At 38.3% G+C, this 16,725-nt stretch overlaps 1 protein-coding gene across 1 annotated transcript in view; it reads right to left on the bottom strand.

Moving 5' to 3' along the window:
• tmtc2b (transmembrane O-mannosyltransferase targeting cadherins 2b) overlaps positions 1-16,725 on the bottom strand; it is a 133,368-nt gene that overhangs the window by 16,495 nt on the left and 100,148 nt on the right. Inside the window, exons 7-9 of the mRNA XM_020935197.2 lie at positions 14,986-15,064; positions 12,980-13,101; positions 2,563-2,644 (exon numbers count right to left, since the gene is read on the bottom strand). Coding sequence (XP_020790856.1) covers positions 2,563-2,644; positions 12,980-13,101; positions 14,986-15,064 — 283 coding nt within the window. The remainder of the gene's footprint in view (positions 1-2,562; positions 2,645-12,979; positions 13,102-14,985; positions 15,065-16,725) is intronic.

Genomic DNA, 16,725 nt, shown 5'->3' with positions numbered 1-16,725 from the left:
AAACCTTTACAGTATACACTCAACATTCCCATTATTTCTGGCCATCTCTGAGAATAATTTGTCTAACCACAGCAGACCTGTTATTGTAATATAAAATATCTCTCACAGGAAATAGGCCTTATGAGGAGCATGGCTGCAGTTCAACCACGCCTGGACCAGTCTCACGAGGAGATCAGGAGGACAAGAAGTGGCTCAAACACGTCAGGTTTAAAGAGTCATTATGTGGTGTTGACTTTGGTCAGCTTCACCATTGCACCACATCAGATATTATCCAAGGCAAACCAAGACCTGGACTAAAACCTGGACCAGAAGTGAGACCAAAGGAAACACTGCACCTGATTAATCTTATGTACAGAAAGCTTACCTGAACAATACGTCATACCTAGGCCTGTCACGTTAATTACTGTATCGATTTATTGTTCAATACATGAAAGTTGGAACAGTATATTTTGAGGCCTGTCTGTACAATATCTTTGCAATTGTGGGTATTATTTTTTTTTTATATTATGAGAAGATTTGAGCTGTAAAAGGCTGAATAAATTAGCCAGGCTGGCGCTACCTGGTGTCTCAGCTCAATTTCATTTCTCTCCAGTGACTAGGTCAGGAATCGGAATACACAGACAGTTAGCAAGAACCCCGGAAGTGCGAGTTTGGTCATCAGCCAATCAGCGAAGAGCCATACATTCTGTGTCGGCAACGATTCATGAGATCAAGGATTTAAAGCTGGAACAAAGAGAATGTTCGATGAATTTTATCAAGGTGAAAGACGTTATTGCCCTTCTTCCTATGCGATTTGGGAAAAGTTTAATATACCAGTTAGACCCCCTTAGCAGCACATTACATACATCGCGACCAAATAGAAGGGATTGGTTAAATGAAAAAAGTACCCGACTACCATTGAGCGAACGAATTCTAACGGTGCAAGGTCAGATGGTTTCTACGAAGTGAAACCGGCTGATGAATGAGGCTATGAATAAATAACTTGTATGGCTAATTATCAGTTCATTCTGTTTTCATTTTTCCAGCTCATGCCACTTAATGATACTGTATATTTGTAAACGACTTACTGGGATTATCCTGCTTTACTGTTATTGCATCAGTGGCAACAAGTCATATACATATATACAAAATTATCATTTATCATGGTATTTCTCTGCAGAAATATATAGTGCTTCAAAGTTTGCTACCGTGACAGACCTCCTTATGAGCCCCCTTACTTTTGAAAATCAATAGTCCTCATCTGATCTCTAAGTGGGACTTTAACCTTTAATATGGTGCCAAATAAGACGTATAGGAGTGTTTCCAGCAGCAGATGAGCCCCTGACCTATTGATCATCTAAATGTCATTGTGTTAGGAGCTGACAGATCACTGCAGAATACAAGGTGCAGTAGAGGGACAGTGATGGAAGATAGACCTTTAAAGAATGCATCATAATTATCTAACCAGCTTTTAGAATAATAATATTTCATAGCTGCTGCAGGGGAATGATCAAATTACCATGTTCTGCTGTGTCCACCAAAAAAGGAAGTTATTCTACTAAAAGAGATCTGAAAAGTCCATAGTTTTTTTTTTATGTTTAATTAAGTTAAAGGTGCATTGTGCAACTTTTCTGCTTGTTTCTATGGTAATCCCATTGCTGTACCTGGAATGTTTCACACACATCAGACAGCTCTACCTTACATTTATTCAATTACAGTGGTTTCATTGCAAAGAAATGATAGAAAAACAGGCATTCTGACTGTGAGCGGGGTCGCCTCTTCACAGATCTGAACTGTAACCTAATCTGGTTTGGTCTCCATGAAGATAGAAAGGTAAAACACCATACTGTAAAATATTCCAGACAAAGCAATAACATCTCCATGGAGAAAAGGATTTGACTGACCCTCCACCAGAAAAGTTACACAATGCACCTTTAAGTATTGAACACCTCTTGATGCCTATAATAAATATTCACTAGCTAGGACCACGCCAACTACAACATAGTGCGAAGAAGTTTATTGATAATGTACGAAGCGAGGCAGAGATGGCTGGGTTGAGACTATGGGTGTGGGCTCCGTCTCAATCTGCAATTGGCCCAGCCGGAACAGGACCCCCGTTGTAGGGGTCTTATGACTGAAAGACAAAATAGGGGATGGGAGGGTGGGGTCGACTTAGCCGAGACAAACTGGGATGATGGGAAAGGCTGCTACATATAGGCCTCTGGGAAATTAGAGGCGTGGTCGAGGTGAGTTGTGGTTCGCTGGTGAGAGGAGAGGGCAGATGAGGCGTGGTCCTGCTCCTGAATCTCAGTTAATCATATTAACTACATTAAATTTAAAAAAGCATGATGACAAATTAAAACACAAAAAAAGCCTATGCAAAAAGTAAAAACATTCCACTGAGAAACATACAGCACAGATTCAATTTGTCTTTCAAATCCAGTAATGAAAGAGCACACCAACTTGACATAGCTAACAAGTATTATTACATATTACAGATTTATAGAGATCATCTGTGCTGTTATGTTGGTATTTAGACAGAAAACACTTGGTCATGCAGTAAAACGTAACATGTAAAATTACCGTAATGCATGTAGCAGTTGCCCTTCGTGGGATCCAGCTGAATGGCCTTGAGGAAGTAGCGCTCGGCTTCTGTTTTCTGGCCCTGAGAGAGACACATTACACATTGTCATTATTATTTCAACCAGTCATTCTCAAAACAACACAGCCAAAATACACCGGAGTATACGCTACCAGTCAAATGTTTGGACACATCTTCTCATTCAAAGTTGTTTTAAATGTTTCTTACAACTTTTTACATTTTAGACATCAGAAGACATTCAATATATGAACCAGGATATATGGAATTATTTAGTAAACAAAAAAGTGAAATAACTCTGCCACATTGCAAAAAGTAATATCTAAAATGACTCAAATTAAGAATATTTAACTTGATCTGAGTGTTTTTTTTTTTAACTCAAATAACATATATGATTTTGTTTCTTATTTTAAGTACAAAGAGTTGTTTCTATTATTTTCAGTGTAACTAGGTGTATTTTCCCATTTCAAAAACAAAAAGACTTGTTCCACAGTTAGATCATTTTATTTGTCATGCTTTTTATTCGAGTCATTTTAACCTGGCAAGATTTTAATTTTTGTAGTGTCTTTTTTTTTTTTTTTTTTTTGACAAAGCAAAGGGTGGCTAATTTGAGGATTTGGTTATAAAATTTACAAAAAAGTTATTAACATATTAACTTTTTTTGTTCTTTGCTACATAATTTAATTCATTTTATTTTATACATTTGATGTGTTCTGTATTTAAATAAAATGCAAGAAGTAGTAAATATATAAAAAAAAAAATTAATTAATAATAATGAATGAATGAGAGGGTGAGTCTAAACTTTTGACTGATAGTGGAGGAGCTAAAGGAAGAAAAACATAAGCAAAACAAATTGTAATACATAATTTGCTACATAATTTCATACATTTTACTTCATATAGAAAATAATACTAAACATATAGGAAAAAACAAAACAAAACTGAACAAGCGAGTGGGTCCAAACTTTTGACTGGTAGTGTACCTCGTGTCCCTGTCCAAACCACACTCCTCCTCTAAAATAAATCCTAATGAAGAGACTCCAAACACAGTGTCCTGTTATTCTTACAGACGGTCAGAGTGCACATGTCTACAGCTCATTTATTACACACTTTTATCAGTGCAGAGACACTTCAGGAGCACAACCACAGAAGAAGTCGTCTGTGTACGTGTGTGTGGGGCCCCACCGCATGAAGACAGGACAGAGGATTGTGGGAAAGAAGAGGAGAGGGAAACAAGAGGTCAGCAAAAGAAAATATGAAAGAACCACAGGAACTTAGTAAGGGCCCAGACATGTTGTACGAAGCTCAAAACCATAATTTTAAAAAGTTCTATATTACACAAAACTGACTCTTGTGAGTTTTAAGTCATGTTATACTGTTGTTACCTCATCAAAAACATACCTGGAGTTGTGTTTTGTTTCATTCACACATGTTTGAGTAACACTTATTATTTGTATTAGTTTATTATGAAGCTATCAGTTACCTTATTAGCATTTGTTCAGTACAGACTGGATAATTTCAGCCCTGGATTTGCTAAATGATGCGAGTGAAGGTGTATGGAGTTTAAAAACACAGTGGAGCACTTCCTATATTACCACATGACATCACAAGGTGGAACACATTTTAAATATGCAGGGTTGTGTGTTAAACATGTGTGGATAAAACAAAACACAGCTCCAGGTATTTTTTATGATGAGGAAACAATGTTATAAAATGTTCTGAAAATAACATAATCCGAGCCCTTTAAAGTCTAGTTATTATTTCATGTTCGATGTTAAAGGCAGAACTCTTCATACAGTGAAATCCCAGATGGTCTTTTGACAGTCACACTTAACCAATCACAGCTCACACAGAACGCAGCAGCTGGCCAATGAGAGAGCCAGCTGGGACTGGCACCATATGGCATCTGATCAACAATTAACAAAGAGCACTCAACTAGAACTGGAACAATACTGCAATTAAGAACAATAGCACGAACCCAGACTTTGGAGAAAGAAGTTTAGAAGTAAAATTTTGTCAGTTTAAATGTCATAAGCCTTAATGATGTTTCTGCAAATGACCTACTTAAGTTCAACTGAGGAACAGGCTTGAGTCCAATAAGTGAGTGCTACATATATGTTAATGGTACATGAGGGTAGCGATGCTGGCGCCACCTAGTGCCTCCACTCAGTTTCATTTCTCTCCAGCGAATAGGTCAGGAATCAGAATACACTATATGGTTTGCAATAACCCCAGTAGTTGTAGACTGCGCACTGGTCAATCAGCGAAGAGCTGTGTAGAAATGACGTCAAACTCAAGTGCCTGCCTGGGTCCCTTTTGTGGTACAGCGCAACAGTAAACAAAGTGATCGAGGTGGATGTAGAAGATGAAGCCATACATTCTGTGTTGGTAACGATTCCTGAGATTGAAGATTTAAAGCCGGAACAAAGAGAATGTTTGGTGAATTTAATCAAGAGGAAAGACATTATTGCCCTTCTTCCTACGGGACTTGGCGCATTACATACGTCATGACCAAATAGCAGCGATTGGTTAAATAACAATGGTTTCCACAAAGTGAAATCGGCTCATGAATCAGGCTAACGTGAGGTAAGCTGGCAACTAAATTTAAAGGTGCACAGTGTAACTTTTCTTAGAGGGACCGTCGCCTGTTTCTTTCCATGTAGATGTTTCCTGGAATGTTACACAGTATGGCATTACACTTATTTATCTCTACAGAGACACCAGCCGATGCGATAGGGCCAAATTACTTGCCAGATCTGCGGAGAGGCGAGCCCAGTCACAGTAAGAATGCAAGTCAACAAAATAATGTTACTGAGTAAATGTAAGATGGATTTGTTTAATGCTATACCAGGACACCAATATCGCCATGGAAACAAGCAGATGGCATAACTTCCACTACAAAAGGTACACAGTGTACCTTTAATATTAGAACTGCAACAATTAATCAGAATAATCATGACTAATTGACTAATAAAATAACTAACTAACATATTTTGACTGTATTTAATTATCATCTACAATACTTTATTCATGAATATTCCCTTTAGTCAACACATTTCAGCCTTTATATGATTAGAAATATATTCAAATCTCAATGATAAACATAAAAATTTTACACAAAAGAAGCAATCAGAGCCCTATCGAAAGAACACACATCTCACACATTCAGAACGTAAGCATTAGAAGACCACCCGGACTCATCAGATCTGTGTTTATAAAGCCCCCAGATCACACTTCACGCTCAGAGGAATTACAGTTACAGACAGAGTATAAAGGAGCATAATTACTCCATGCTTGAGTGCAGTCAGCGCATCAAATTATTAGACATTTCTCATCCTTTATTTGAAAAGAGGGAATGATGTGGCTAATCCCAGGTGTGGCACTACTTACTGTATGTTATATATTATATTACATTATATTTTATGACAGCTCATTATTGGAGCAGTTAGAGGCTGGCCGTGTTCCTCTGAGCCAGGTGGACGTCTGTGTGAAAAATAGTAGGAACAAAGCACTGCAGACCACAGGAGGAGATTAGTTGGTATTTCGCACATATTAAACAGTAAGTCATAATAAACATATTATATAATAGTTTAGAATGGTGTTACTTTCTTTTAGTTTATGCTGTCAAATCACAAGTTGGGGAAAAAAAAAAGAAAGAAAAAGAAAAAAAGAGCCCATATTACATTATGTTCTAATCTATATCAATGTTTTTTCCTCATCACAAACATACCTGGAGTTGTGTTTTGTTTCATTCACATATTTAACAGAATAGTCTTTGTTCCACCTTGTGGGGGCATGCGGTAATACTCTCCATATACAGTACATTCACTAGAATCATTTAGATAATTTCAGCCTTTGATTGCAAATGTCTACTGAACTAAAGGTTAAATGGTAGCTGTTAACTTGAAAAATACCATTACATGACATCACAAGGTGGAACAGAGCATTTTGAGCTTTGGACATGTTTTTGTTTACATCAACCCGCATAAATACACCATCGAGTGCCATCATAACTATGCCAAGCCTCTGGGCGGCACCTGGATTAGATTCAAACCTGTAGCTTTTATTTAATTACAGTTGTAAGTATTACTCAAAAATACCTTGAAAAACCTGCATTACTGAGCGGGCTTGCCTCTCCACAGATCTGTTAAAGAAGTGGAAAAATTGTTGACCTCCGAGCCTCATTCGTCTCTGGTCATGGATTTGAAACATCAGCTGTGTGTGCAAATACAAACACATGAAAAGTTTACACCAGAAGAAATGCGAGTGGTGCTCTGAATGCTTCATGATCATCATCAGAGCAAAAGGTGAACATTGGTCACACTTTCGACGCGTCAGCTCCGAAAACTCAGTTTATCTCACTTTACACGCAAAAGCCAAACTGTAGTTTCCCAGAATCCTCACTCTAGCTGAAGTTTTTAGAAAGATTTGTTTCAGAAGCGAATTTGTGGTTAAAGATGTGTACAAACAAAGGGAAATGTCTCAGTTTTTAAAAATACCAGTGTACGTGTTAACGGGGCCTAATAATAAAGGATTACTCAAACATGTGTGAATGAAACTAAACATAACTCCAGATGTGTTTTTGATGAGGAAACAACATAATAACATGGCTTAAAGTTCACAAGAATCCATTTGTGTAATATGGGTCTTTTAAGTGCACCAGGTGCTTCTCCAGGACAAGCAAATAAAAGATCAGCCTCTTACTGCAGTAGCACAATGCATGTCACACAGGGCTTGAATAAAGTGTTCGAGGCACACTGATTACAAAAATAAAAGTCCTTTATTCTTACAAATAAATGGGACACCAAATTCGTAGGCGACCCATTTACCCTGTGTGACATACCTTGTGCTCCAACAGTAAGTGGATGATCTTGTAATTTAATAAAGTAACTGGCTTCGGAAAAAGTGGGCATTTCAAAACTAGTACCATTGACTTCCTTCAAGTTCAAAGTACATGCACTGAACGCATTTAGAATAAACACTGAAGTCGACGTAATATTTCTTTAGTCATATCTCTGTTGTAATCTTTTTTATCTGCTTTCCTAATTTTATTTCATACGTTGGTTTCCTCCATTTTTCCTGATAACAGCATATACAAAGCAGATGCAGTTTTGAGTGCGTAAAAGCCAGTGGATTATGAGGCCTGGGTTCTATTAGCTGGAGGAAATGACTCGACCCAATCTCCTCGGCATCTTGTGTCCCTGTGTATGTTCAAGTGCTCTTTAACACATCCTGCCCTGAGGGGTATTTACAGAAGAGGCAGGGGGTCCATTCAACTTAGTGATCTTCAAAAACTCTTTATCTGTCCCCCCCAAAACATCAGTAAGTATTGCAATGCTGTGTAATTTCATTAGACATCATTTTTATTCAAACACAATTTCACTGGTGTTTTATTAATGTAATTCTTTCTACACAAAGGGCTACAGAAGTGTCAATCATCATCAAAGACTCACCGCAGCAGCTTTGAACCTGACAGAAAAAAATCAATAACCCGTTCTTCAATAAACGCCTTTCTCTACATATGTGGATTTCTCTGCTATTGCCTTAATTTTAGCTCTACACGCCTTTTAATGCCAGTCCTTTTCAGATTATTATGAAATGTTGTTGCTGCTCTTCTGTACTAAACGGAGCTTTTCTAATGGCGGGTGCACCACCTGCTTCTCTCCATGGAATTAATATTGCTATGCTTTGAATTTTCCGCTGGAATTATACTTCTCCATCTCCACAGAGCCAAAGAGAAATTCAATTCAATTCTGTCAACTGTAAAAATGTTTTTAGAGTGAAGACCATCTAAGTTGCTTGTTCTGGTCGGATTGCCGGTGGAAACATATATCTGCCTGAAGGAAGGCGCTGACTATACTGAAACTAACACACCTATTTGTTTACAGTTTCTGTTTGTTAGCCAGGCCAGCAGATATGTCCATAGAGATAAGCAGGCAATGCCACCAGGCCGAGTGGAGAGGCTCGCTCGTTCTCAAGGCGTGTTTACATGCTTGCGGGTAAAAATGACAAAATATTTTATTGGAAATGCCTTTCATTTACACAGTGATGGCATTTTTGGGGCTTAAACATGAAAAAATCTGTAACTACCCTTCAGAGTGTAAAAGTTGAATACGCTCCGCCATAGTGTTTCCATCTATACTTCCCAAGATGCAAAACTCTAGTCAGATCTGCTCATAAGTGTCTCATACGTGTTTACGTCAAATACATCTCCCCCTAGAGTCACCACCTAGCCGCCTGGCATGCATACATAATTGAATTCCACACACTTTTGTGTCACCGTATGCACACAGATTTCCTCCCGAAAACACTCGTCGTAACACAGAATAAAAAGTGAAAATGCGACGCCACTTTTGCGTCTTCTGTTCAGACACTGTTCAAACATTCTTACTGAGGCTACATTTATGTGATGTAGCCTCAGTAAGAATGTTTTCAATGCAGAGTATCTTGAAGGCAATAAATGTGCAACTGAAAACATACCAGAAAAGAATGCTAGAAAAGAACCCCATGCCAGAAAAATTACATACTGCTCCTTTAAATATTACACGTCTAGTCTATATTATGTAAATGTAGTCCACAGAAATATGCTGGTTCAGAGGTGCTGCTTCATGGCCTTATTATTTAGGACTGACACAAAAGGACAAAGTTAATCTCCCAGAACACAATCTATATGTGGTGGGCTGCATGCCATATTTTTGCAATGCCTTTTAAAATATCTATGGAAATCACCCTTATCCCTGTTGAGGCTCATCTTCCTGTTTAAATGTGAACAATAATACTGTATGTCCACTGACGCCTCCACCCATCACCTGACCCTCACTCAACCTTCAGTTTCCCCTGTGTTATTTGTTTATTTCTTTTGCACACTGCCCTTTATAGGTATAACTTCCATTAATCCGGAAACACCTATCTAGGGCCAATCTGAGGAGGATGACCGTCTGACCTAAACTTGTGACCACAGTGGAGAGTCGGCGTCAGTGAAACTAAACGTACCCCGGAGAATGTGACTTTGCTTGTTCTAGGACATGTCACTGACCCTCTGTGATATTATCTGTGGAGGCTGGAAAATGAACAGCAACACGGGGCTTATATTTCTGTAGGTCCACACAGTCTATAGCACAGTCAGTAAAGGTCTTATATAACACAAAATAGACTCTTGTGAGCTTTAAGCCATGTTATAATGTTGTTACTTTTCATTCACACATGTTTGAGTAGCCCTTTATTATTATATACAGCTACACTGCAAAAAGCTGGGCCAAAATTTTAAGTATAAACACTTAAATCTATCAGTAAATGACTTAAAAGTAGTGAAATTATCTGTCCATGCAGCAAGATAATTTTGCTTGACAAGTTATCTTAAAATAAACTATCTCTAGACTAGAATTAAGCAGTCTCAGAACTAGAAAGTAGATAATAATTCTGAAAACAAGATGAATAACCTGATATAAGTTTTAAAATCTTGGCAAAATCAGAAAAATTTGCAATGTACCTTCTACCTTTAGTTCAGTAGAGATCAGTACCCTGATTCATCAACAGGTTTCACTTCATGGAAACCATCTGACCTTGCAGCATTAGGATTTGTTCGCTCGAACAGTAGGCAGGTACTTTTTTTATTTAACCAGTTGCTGCTATTTGGTCGTGGCGTATGCAATGTGCCGGAAAGCTCAGTGGTGTCCAAGTAATTGCCGGCACAACAGCAAACAAAGCAGAGAGTGAACATATCTGTCAGCGATCATTGTCGTTTCTGTGAAGTGAAATTGTGAATTGAAGGTGTAATAAAAAATGCAAAGTGTGTATTTGACAAAAGGAAGTCCAAAGAAGGATAGTGTATGCAGTCTGCTATCGCAACTCGGGTTGGTTCAGCTCTTTGCCGGTGTGCGGTCTACAACTTCCGGGGTTCTTGCAAACTGTCTAGTGTATTCCAATTCTTGACCTAGTTGCTAGAGAGAAATGAAATTGAGCAGAGGCACTAGTTGGTGCCAGCCTGGTTAAGAGATTGAATAATTTCAGCCCTAAAATCACCAAATTATATTAGTGAAGGTGTGTGGAGTTTAAAAACATACTGGAGCACTTCCTGTATTACCACATAACATCACAAGGTGGAGTGTTTCCAGTTTGAGAGAAGAACTCAGTTTAAATAAGTAGGGTTTATGTGTTAAACATGAGTGAATAAAATTAAACACAACTCAAGGTATGTTTGTGATGAGGAAACAACATTAGAACATAGATCAGAAAACAGCATTAATATGGGCCCTTTTATAAAACCTGCTATTTTAAAGCCATGTTTTTTTCTGTGTGTCTCATTATTGATCAAGTCCAGAGCATGTGGCTGTGATCAGTTAAGAAGTGATGAAAAACCTGATGGAAGTGTAAGTGAAAGCTGGAAGACTGGACAGAGCTGTGTGTCGTAATGAGCAGTGGTTCTGAGACGGAGACAGATCACAGACAGATAAGGTCTTTGCTCTATGACTAATGCAGGACCAGACCTCGAGAGACGGATGTAAATGAACTATGCTGGACATGTTCTATGGTCACACGGGAGAAATGGATACTGTGAAAAGGACACACATCACAGTATGAGATCAATTCGATTCCATATGTTCCTACTAAATCAGTGCCAGATTATTTTATTGCTGTATTTGCTGTATATACTGCACTATTGGGTCCTCTGGCCTCACTCATTTCATAGGATAAGTTTGTTTAGTATCACGCCCAATAATTGAACGTAACAGCTAGGGATGAGACAAGATCTCGAAAACCAAAATTGCCACAAGATTGAGCACACATGAGGAATATTATCTTGTGAGATTATTATATTCCATATTTTTACATTTGGATTGGACAAAAAAAGGGTTAAATGCTGGCAAGTTGCACATTTAGAGAAGCTGTAGTTCCAAAAATATTGTGTAATTTTTTCCAGTGGTGGGTCTGTCAAATCCTTTTCTCCATGGAGATGTTATTGTTTTGTCTGGGATGTTTCACAGTATGGTATTAAACCTTCATGGAAACTAAACCAGATCAAGTTGCAGGTCAGATCTGTGGAGAGGCGATCCCTTTTTTTCTGTGTATTTTTGAGGTATAAAACCACCTGCAATTAAATAAACATAAGGTAGAACTGTGAAAAAATTCCTCAGTCGTCCAGGTAGAATCCATGGCAAAGAAGAAATTCAATTTTCCGACTGGACAAAGTTTATTTGGTTGAATGTGTTTTGCAGCTAATCCAAGATGCTTCTTCAGATCTGGTCAGAATGCTGGTGGGTACTTCCTTATATCTGCCTGCAGGGAGGAGCTAATGAACCTACTCTGAAACTAACACACCTACTTGTTTATAGTTTCTGTTGGTTAGTTAGGCCTATTGAAATGCACTGAGTGTGGGGTCATATTAGCATAATCATTCAGGGCCATAATGGGTGCTTTCACACTTTTGTTCACTTATTTAATGTCATACTGTGGAACATTCCAGACAGAGCAATGACATATCCATAGAAACAAGCAGATGATGGACCCCCAACCAAACAGTTACATAGTGCACCTTTAAAGTAAATAAAAACATGTGATATAGGCCAAATTTATGAACTGAATTACAAAAGTAATCTATTATAAATAAAGTTAAAATTTCATCTCAACTCTTATCTCATAATAACAGCCATTTCAGTGCTATGACTATCTCCAGAGTCACTGTCACCACCACATAAAATAAATCTATGTACAATTGTCATTATAATGGTTGCACATATTTACACAGAAGTTTTGATATGGTTATTTTGTGGACAGTAGTGAAAGTATTTCCATTTTTGTGTGGTGCAATAAAGCAGTGTTTTGTTAGTTTTTTTTTCCTGGGGACCCACAATTTTAAAGTCACAAGCCTTCATGACCCAAGTCAATAGACATTATTGTTAATCACAATATAAAGGTGCATTTGACCATTATTGAACATTAATGAGGATATTTTATTGTTGACTGAGTGATCATGTCTCTCTGAACAATTAGTACTACTCAAGTTTTAAACAGTATATTGCAGACCGACATGCAGATCGTGACAAGGCGACCCCCAAAAAAATCTCTTACGTCCCACCTGAGCGTCACAACCCAGTCTTTGGGAAACAATGCAATAAACCACACTGTACACAAGTCTAGACATCCACACCTTTTAGATTTTCTACTGAGCACAGATCATTACAGACTACATTATTTTCATTTCAAGTTCCACACTAATAATAAAAAATATCTAAGTATTGTGTTTTACTCTGCTTGCAGATTAAGGTCTTCCATTTGAAGTAATTTAAGATACATTTGAACATCAATTTTACAACTTCTATGACCAAAAAGTCTGCTTGTAAACCCATCAGAGAACTCATGCTGTGGCCAATGAAAACAGTAGAAAGCACAAAATGTAACTGACCGTCAGGGCGAGTAATTTTCCGTAGGTGAGGTGCGCAGGGATGTGGTCCGGCTTCACCCTCAGGGACTCTCTGTACCAGTGCTCAGCTTCAGTCAGTCTGTTCAGCCGCATGTAGGCCTCCCCTGTGGGTCAGAAGTCAGAGGTCAACTCAGCACTACATTGTTCAGCTCAGAATTTATAGCATCAGCGGTGGGAGTACAATGCAGTCAGTGAGGCAGCAGTGAGAGAATAATATGATAGAATGCTATGTTTCATCTGGGTTCAGTGGAGCTATGAGTAAAATGTAATTGTATCCGCACATTACGAGGCCTTCCTGAGCTGACTTAACACCTGAAAAAACATGGACCTCTCTTCCAGTGTCATCCAGTAATGCTCAAATGATTACAGACGTTCAACAACATTGGCCTGTACTAGAATACGATATTATATTAACATAATTATTTTTATTATCTCTCCTATGGCACTCTGGAGACCTGCTGTACTCAGGTGTTATCATTCCTCTGCAGAGTGTAACAGGCTCTGAGACTCTTCAGCCCACACAGTTCAGTGAGATGTGGAGAGATAGAGACACTTTACTCTGTGGAGCACTCTCTGTTCCAAGAGGATTAACACTGATTATATCCTCATAGGTCACAGTGCATCTCACATTATGAATTCTGACCGTAGGAAGTCCTGGGCAAACCTATAACTCAAGATCTGGAGAAGGACCCCCACTGTCGCACTGTGGATTCAGCTTTGTTATACCATTATGCTATTTTATGCATGCATTTTATTGTTTCTTATTTTTTATTTTACTATAGTTATTCATTGTTTTATGTTGTACTGTTTCAGTGATGTAAATTCCTAGTTTAAGAATAGCTGACAATGGCAACAAAACTTTCTGATTGTAAAGATGTCCCAAATTGTGACATTGGAGGATGGGTCAAATGCAGAAAGAAATACATTTTGGCTTGAATTAGATCAAAATGATGCAAGAAATCTTCAACCAAACAATTCAACATGGTGTACACAGACTGTAACTTTTGCATGTACTTTGGAAAATATGACAGCTCCAGAGTTGGATTATGTAGGCTTCAGATTAACCATGAAGCTGAGCTATAAGGCTTTAGAGGCTTTATTTGAGACCGTTTTGACAGAACCTCTTCAGTATCATCTTACTGACTGCAGAGCTCTGTGAGATTATAACATCATCTCAAATTTGCATGGACCCCCCTCTCCACTGAGAAGAGACAGGCCCCTCAGAGCCGAGCATTCTGGGTAGAGTGTTAGTCAGAGCCGCAGGGAGTATTACCGTGCAGACCGTGACACTGTCTGAAGAGTAACGCAAGAGGAAAGAGCGTGGATGACACTACTGCACATTGCATCAAGTTGTGAAGTTGTAGTGTATTGTTTTGTATCATTATTTTATATATTTATGGAAATCTGGAGTACAGGAGCATGAGCGATATAGGCTATTATATTATATTATATTATATAGGCTGTTAACTGTAAAGAGGGTAAAAATAGGCTGAGAGAGTGCAAAATACTCAAACAAACATACATGGATGGCATATAAAACCTCTACAGGCATGTTTTTGACAAGGGAATAATATTATACGATGGTAGAAAGCTCCAAAAAGTTGATTTTGCATAATAGCCCCTCTTTAAGCATAGTCCAAACATTAGCATTTTTTGTGTTTTGAGCTGAATCAGACCTTAGCCTTTGTTTTCTACAAATATTTTAGAAAGCGCTTGAACCCCATGTCCAGACGAGAGACATGTGAATGTTGTTTTGAAAGTGTGAAATCAAAGCAGGAAGCTGAGAGAAGAAAAACAAATGCACTGCTAATGAGCGTGAAGGCAGCTGCTCCACATCTGTAATCTTAAAGTCCAGGTTCTTCTTATAATTCAAAGAAAATAAACTGCGACAAATACCACCTCACAGCACACAAGCCCAAATATTTAGACAGCACTCTTCCTATATTATCTCACAGTCTGCACTCTCTCTGAACAAAAGCGCGCCTTACCCATCATGTTGTAGAGGCTCTGTGGTGCAAATTGTCTTGGCATTTTCTGTATTGCTTCTTTAAACACAGAGAGGGCGTCCTGTGAATGAGACAAACAGGAGAGGGGAGAGGGGGTGGACTCTGTTAGCGACAGTGGCTAAAGGCTACACAGTCTTTCCTCCCACAGCAGCCAGGCCCCGCACTGAATACCCAGCGTAGAATCAGGGGTCTCCAGAAGGCTGGTGTGTACAGAAAGGGTCTATCGTCACACTTTCACGCCTGTTAGGACGACCAAAGCAGAGTCAACAAGCTGAGGCCATGATATCTTTGAGGAGAAGGTCAGAGGAAAGAGCACGTTTGTCCTCACAGGTTATTGGATTAGATTAGATTAGCGTCACATTCGTTCCTAAATATGAGCGTTGGAGAAGTGCCTCGTTTTAAGGGGCGTAAAGGAGAGAATTTCTACAGCTTTAGGATTATCTTCACAAAACACACAATCCCCAGTGACACAGCCAATTCTGGGAGCTGTCCATTCAAAGCCTGTTGCTCTCTCCAAAAGCTTCTCAGCCAAATGACTGTTTCTCCAGGCATTTTTCACATTCTTCATCTTGAATACAACTTGTACAGTTCACATGCAGTCTTATTTTTAGACCGCCAATGTATTTTATTCATGTAATCACAAGTAAAACTCATGTTGATAGATTAATAGAAATGGTATGTACTTACTAATATGTACTTAAAAATGTAGTGACTTTTAATCACTGGGCCTTGAGCAGCAATTTTAATTCTGTTCTGTGTTTCTCATGCTGGAATGACAAATGACCTTGAACTTTAGCAATGCACATTAATAATTCATAAAACATTAATGCTATTTATTGCTACTATTATCAGTATAATTCTTTTATTGTTTTATATTGTAATTTGTGAGCTACTGTCTGAGTCCAAATGATGTAACTTGTGGATCAATAAAGTTGTAGGTATTCAAAATACCACTAGAAATCTGATCTTTATTTTCATGTAATCAATACCATATATAGTACAGAATGCACAGAGATAGCTCAGATAGCAGAGATAGTTTTGCATGCTGTTCTCCTGTAGGAAGGAGGGACAGTGAATCTGGTACAAAGTCTACAGACCTTGTGGATCAATAATATATAAGAAGCAGCGAGTGGCAGGAACTCCTCTAATACTATTACACATGTGAATTACATCCAGATCATTTGTCTTTCTCATGTAATTATTTATACTTTTTTTTATTTTGATTTGGATGATATATTAGAAAACAATACATAGTAGAACAGTAGAGCTCAACATCGACCATCTACCCCCTGGTTCGCCCCAGAAGCAAATTTCTCATTCATTTGTCGCATATACTTTCAACAAAAAAAAGTTTGAAAGCTTGTTCAGGTAGGATTAATGAGCACAAGACCAGTAATTTTAATTAAAATCTGTTTGTGAAAAAAAGTTATTACAACATTTAGCAGAATCTTGAATTGTAACCCTGCTTTTTGGACTTAAAACAACTGCGTTATACACATTAGTTGCCACGTAGTTGTTCACAGTGTCTTTGAACTCTTAAAGGTGCACTATGTAACTTTTGCTGGGGGTCTTAACCTCCTTGTTTCTATGTCAGTTCTCTCCAGCAACTAGATCAAGAATCAAAATACAATAGAGGGTTCGCGTAAACCCCAGAAGTGTAATTTCGGGCACCAGCCAATCAGCTAAGAGTGATATATTCAGTGTTGTCAACGATTCCCAAGA

This window comes from Boleophthalmus pectinirostris, unplaced genomic scaffold (assembly GCF_026225935.1).
Source record: "Boleophthalmus pectinirostris isolate CB_2022bp ecotype Guang Dong unplaced genomic scaffold, ASM2622593v1 HiC_scaffold_2, whole genome shotgun sequence".
Classification (NCBI taxonomy): Eukaryota; Metazoa; Chordata; class Actinopteri; order Gobiiformes; family Gobiidae; genus Boleophthalmus; species Boleophthalmus pectinirostris.
The sequence above is the reverse complement of the archived record's forward strand: the minus strand, read 5'-3'. Positions and strand labels throughout refer to the sequence as shown.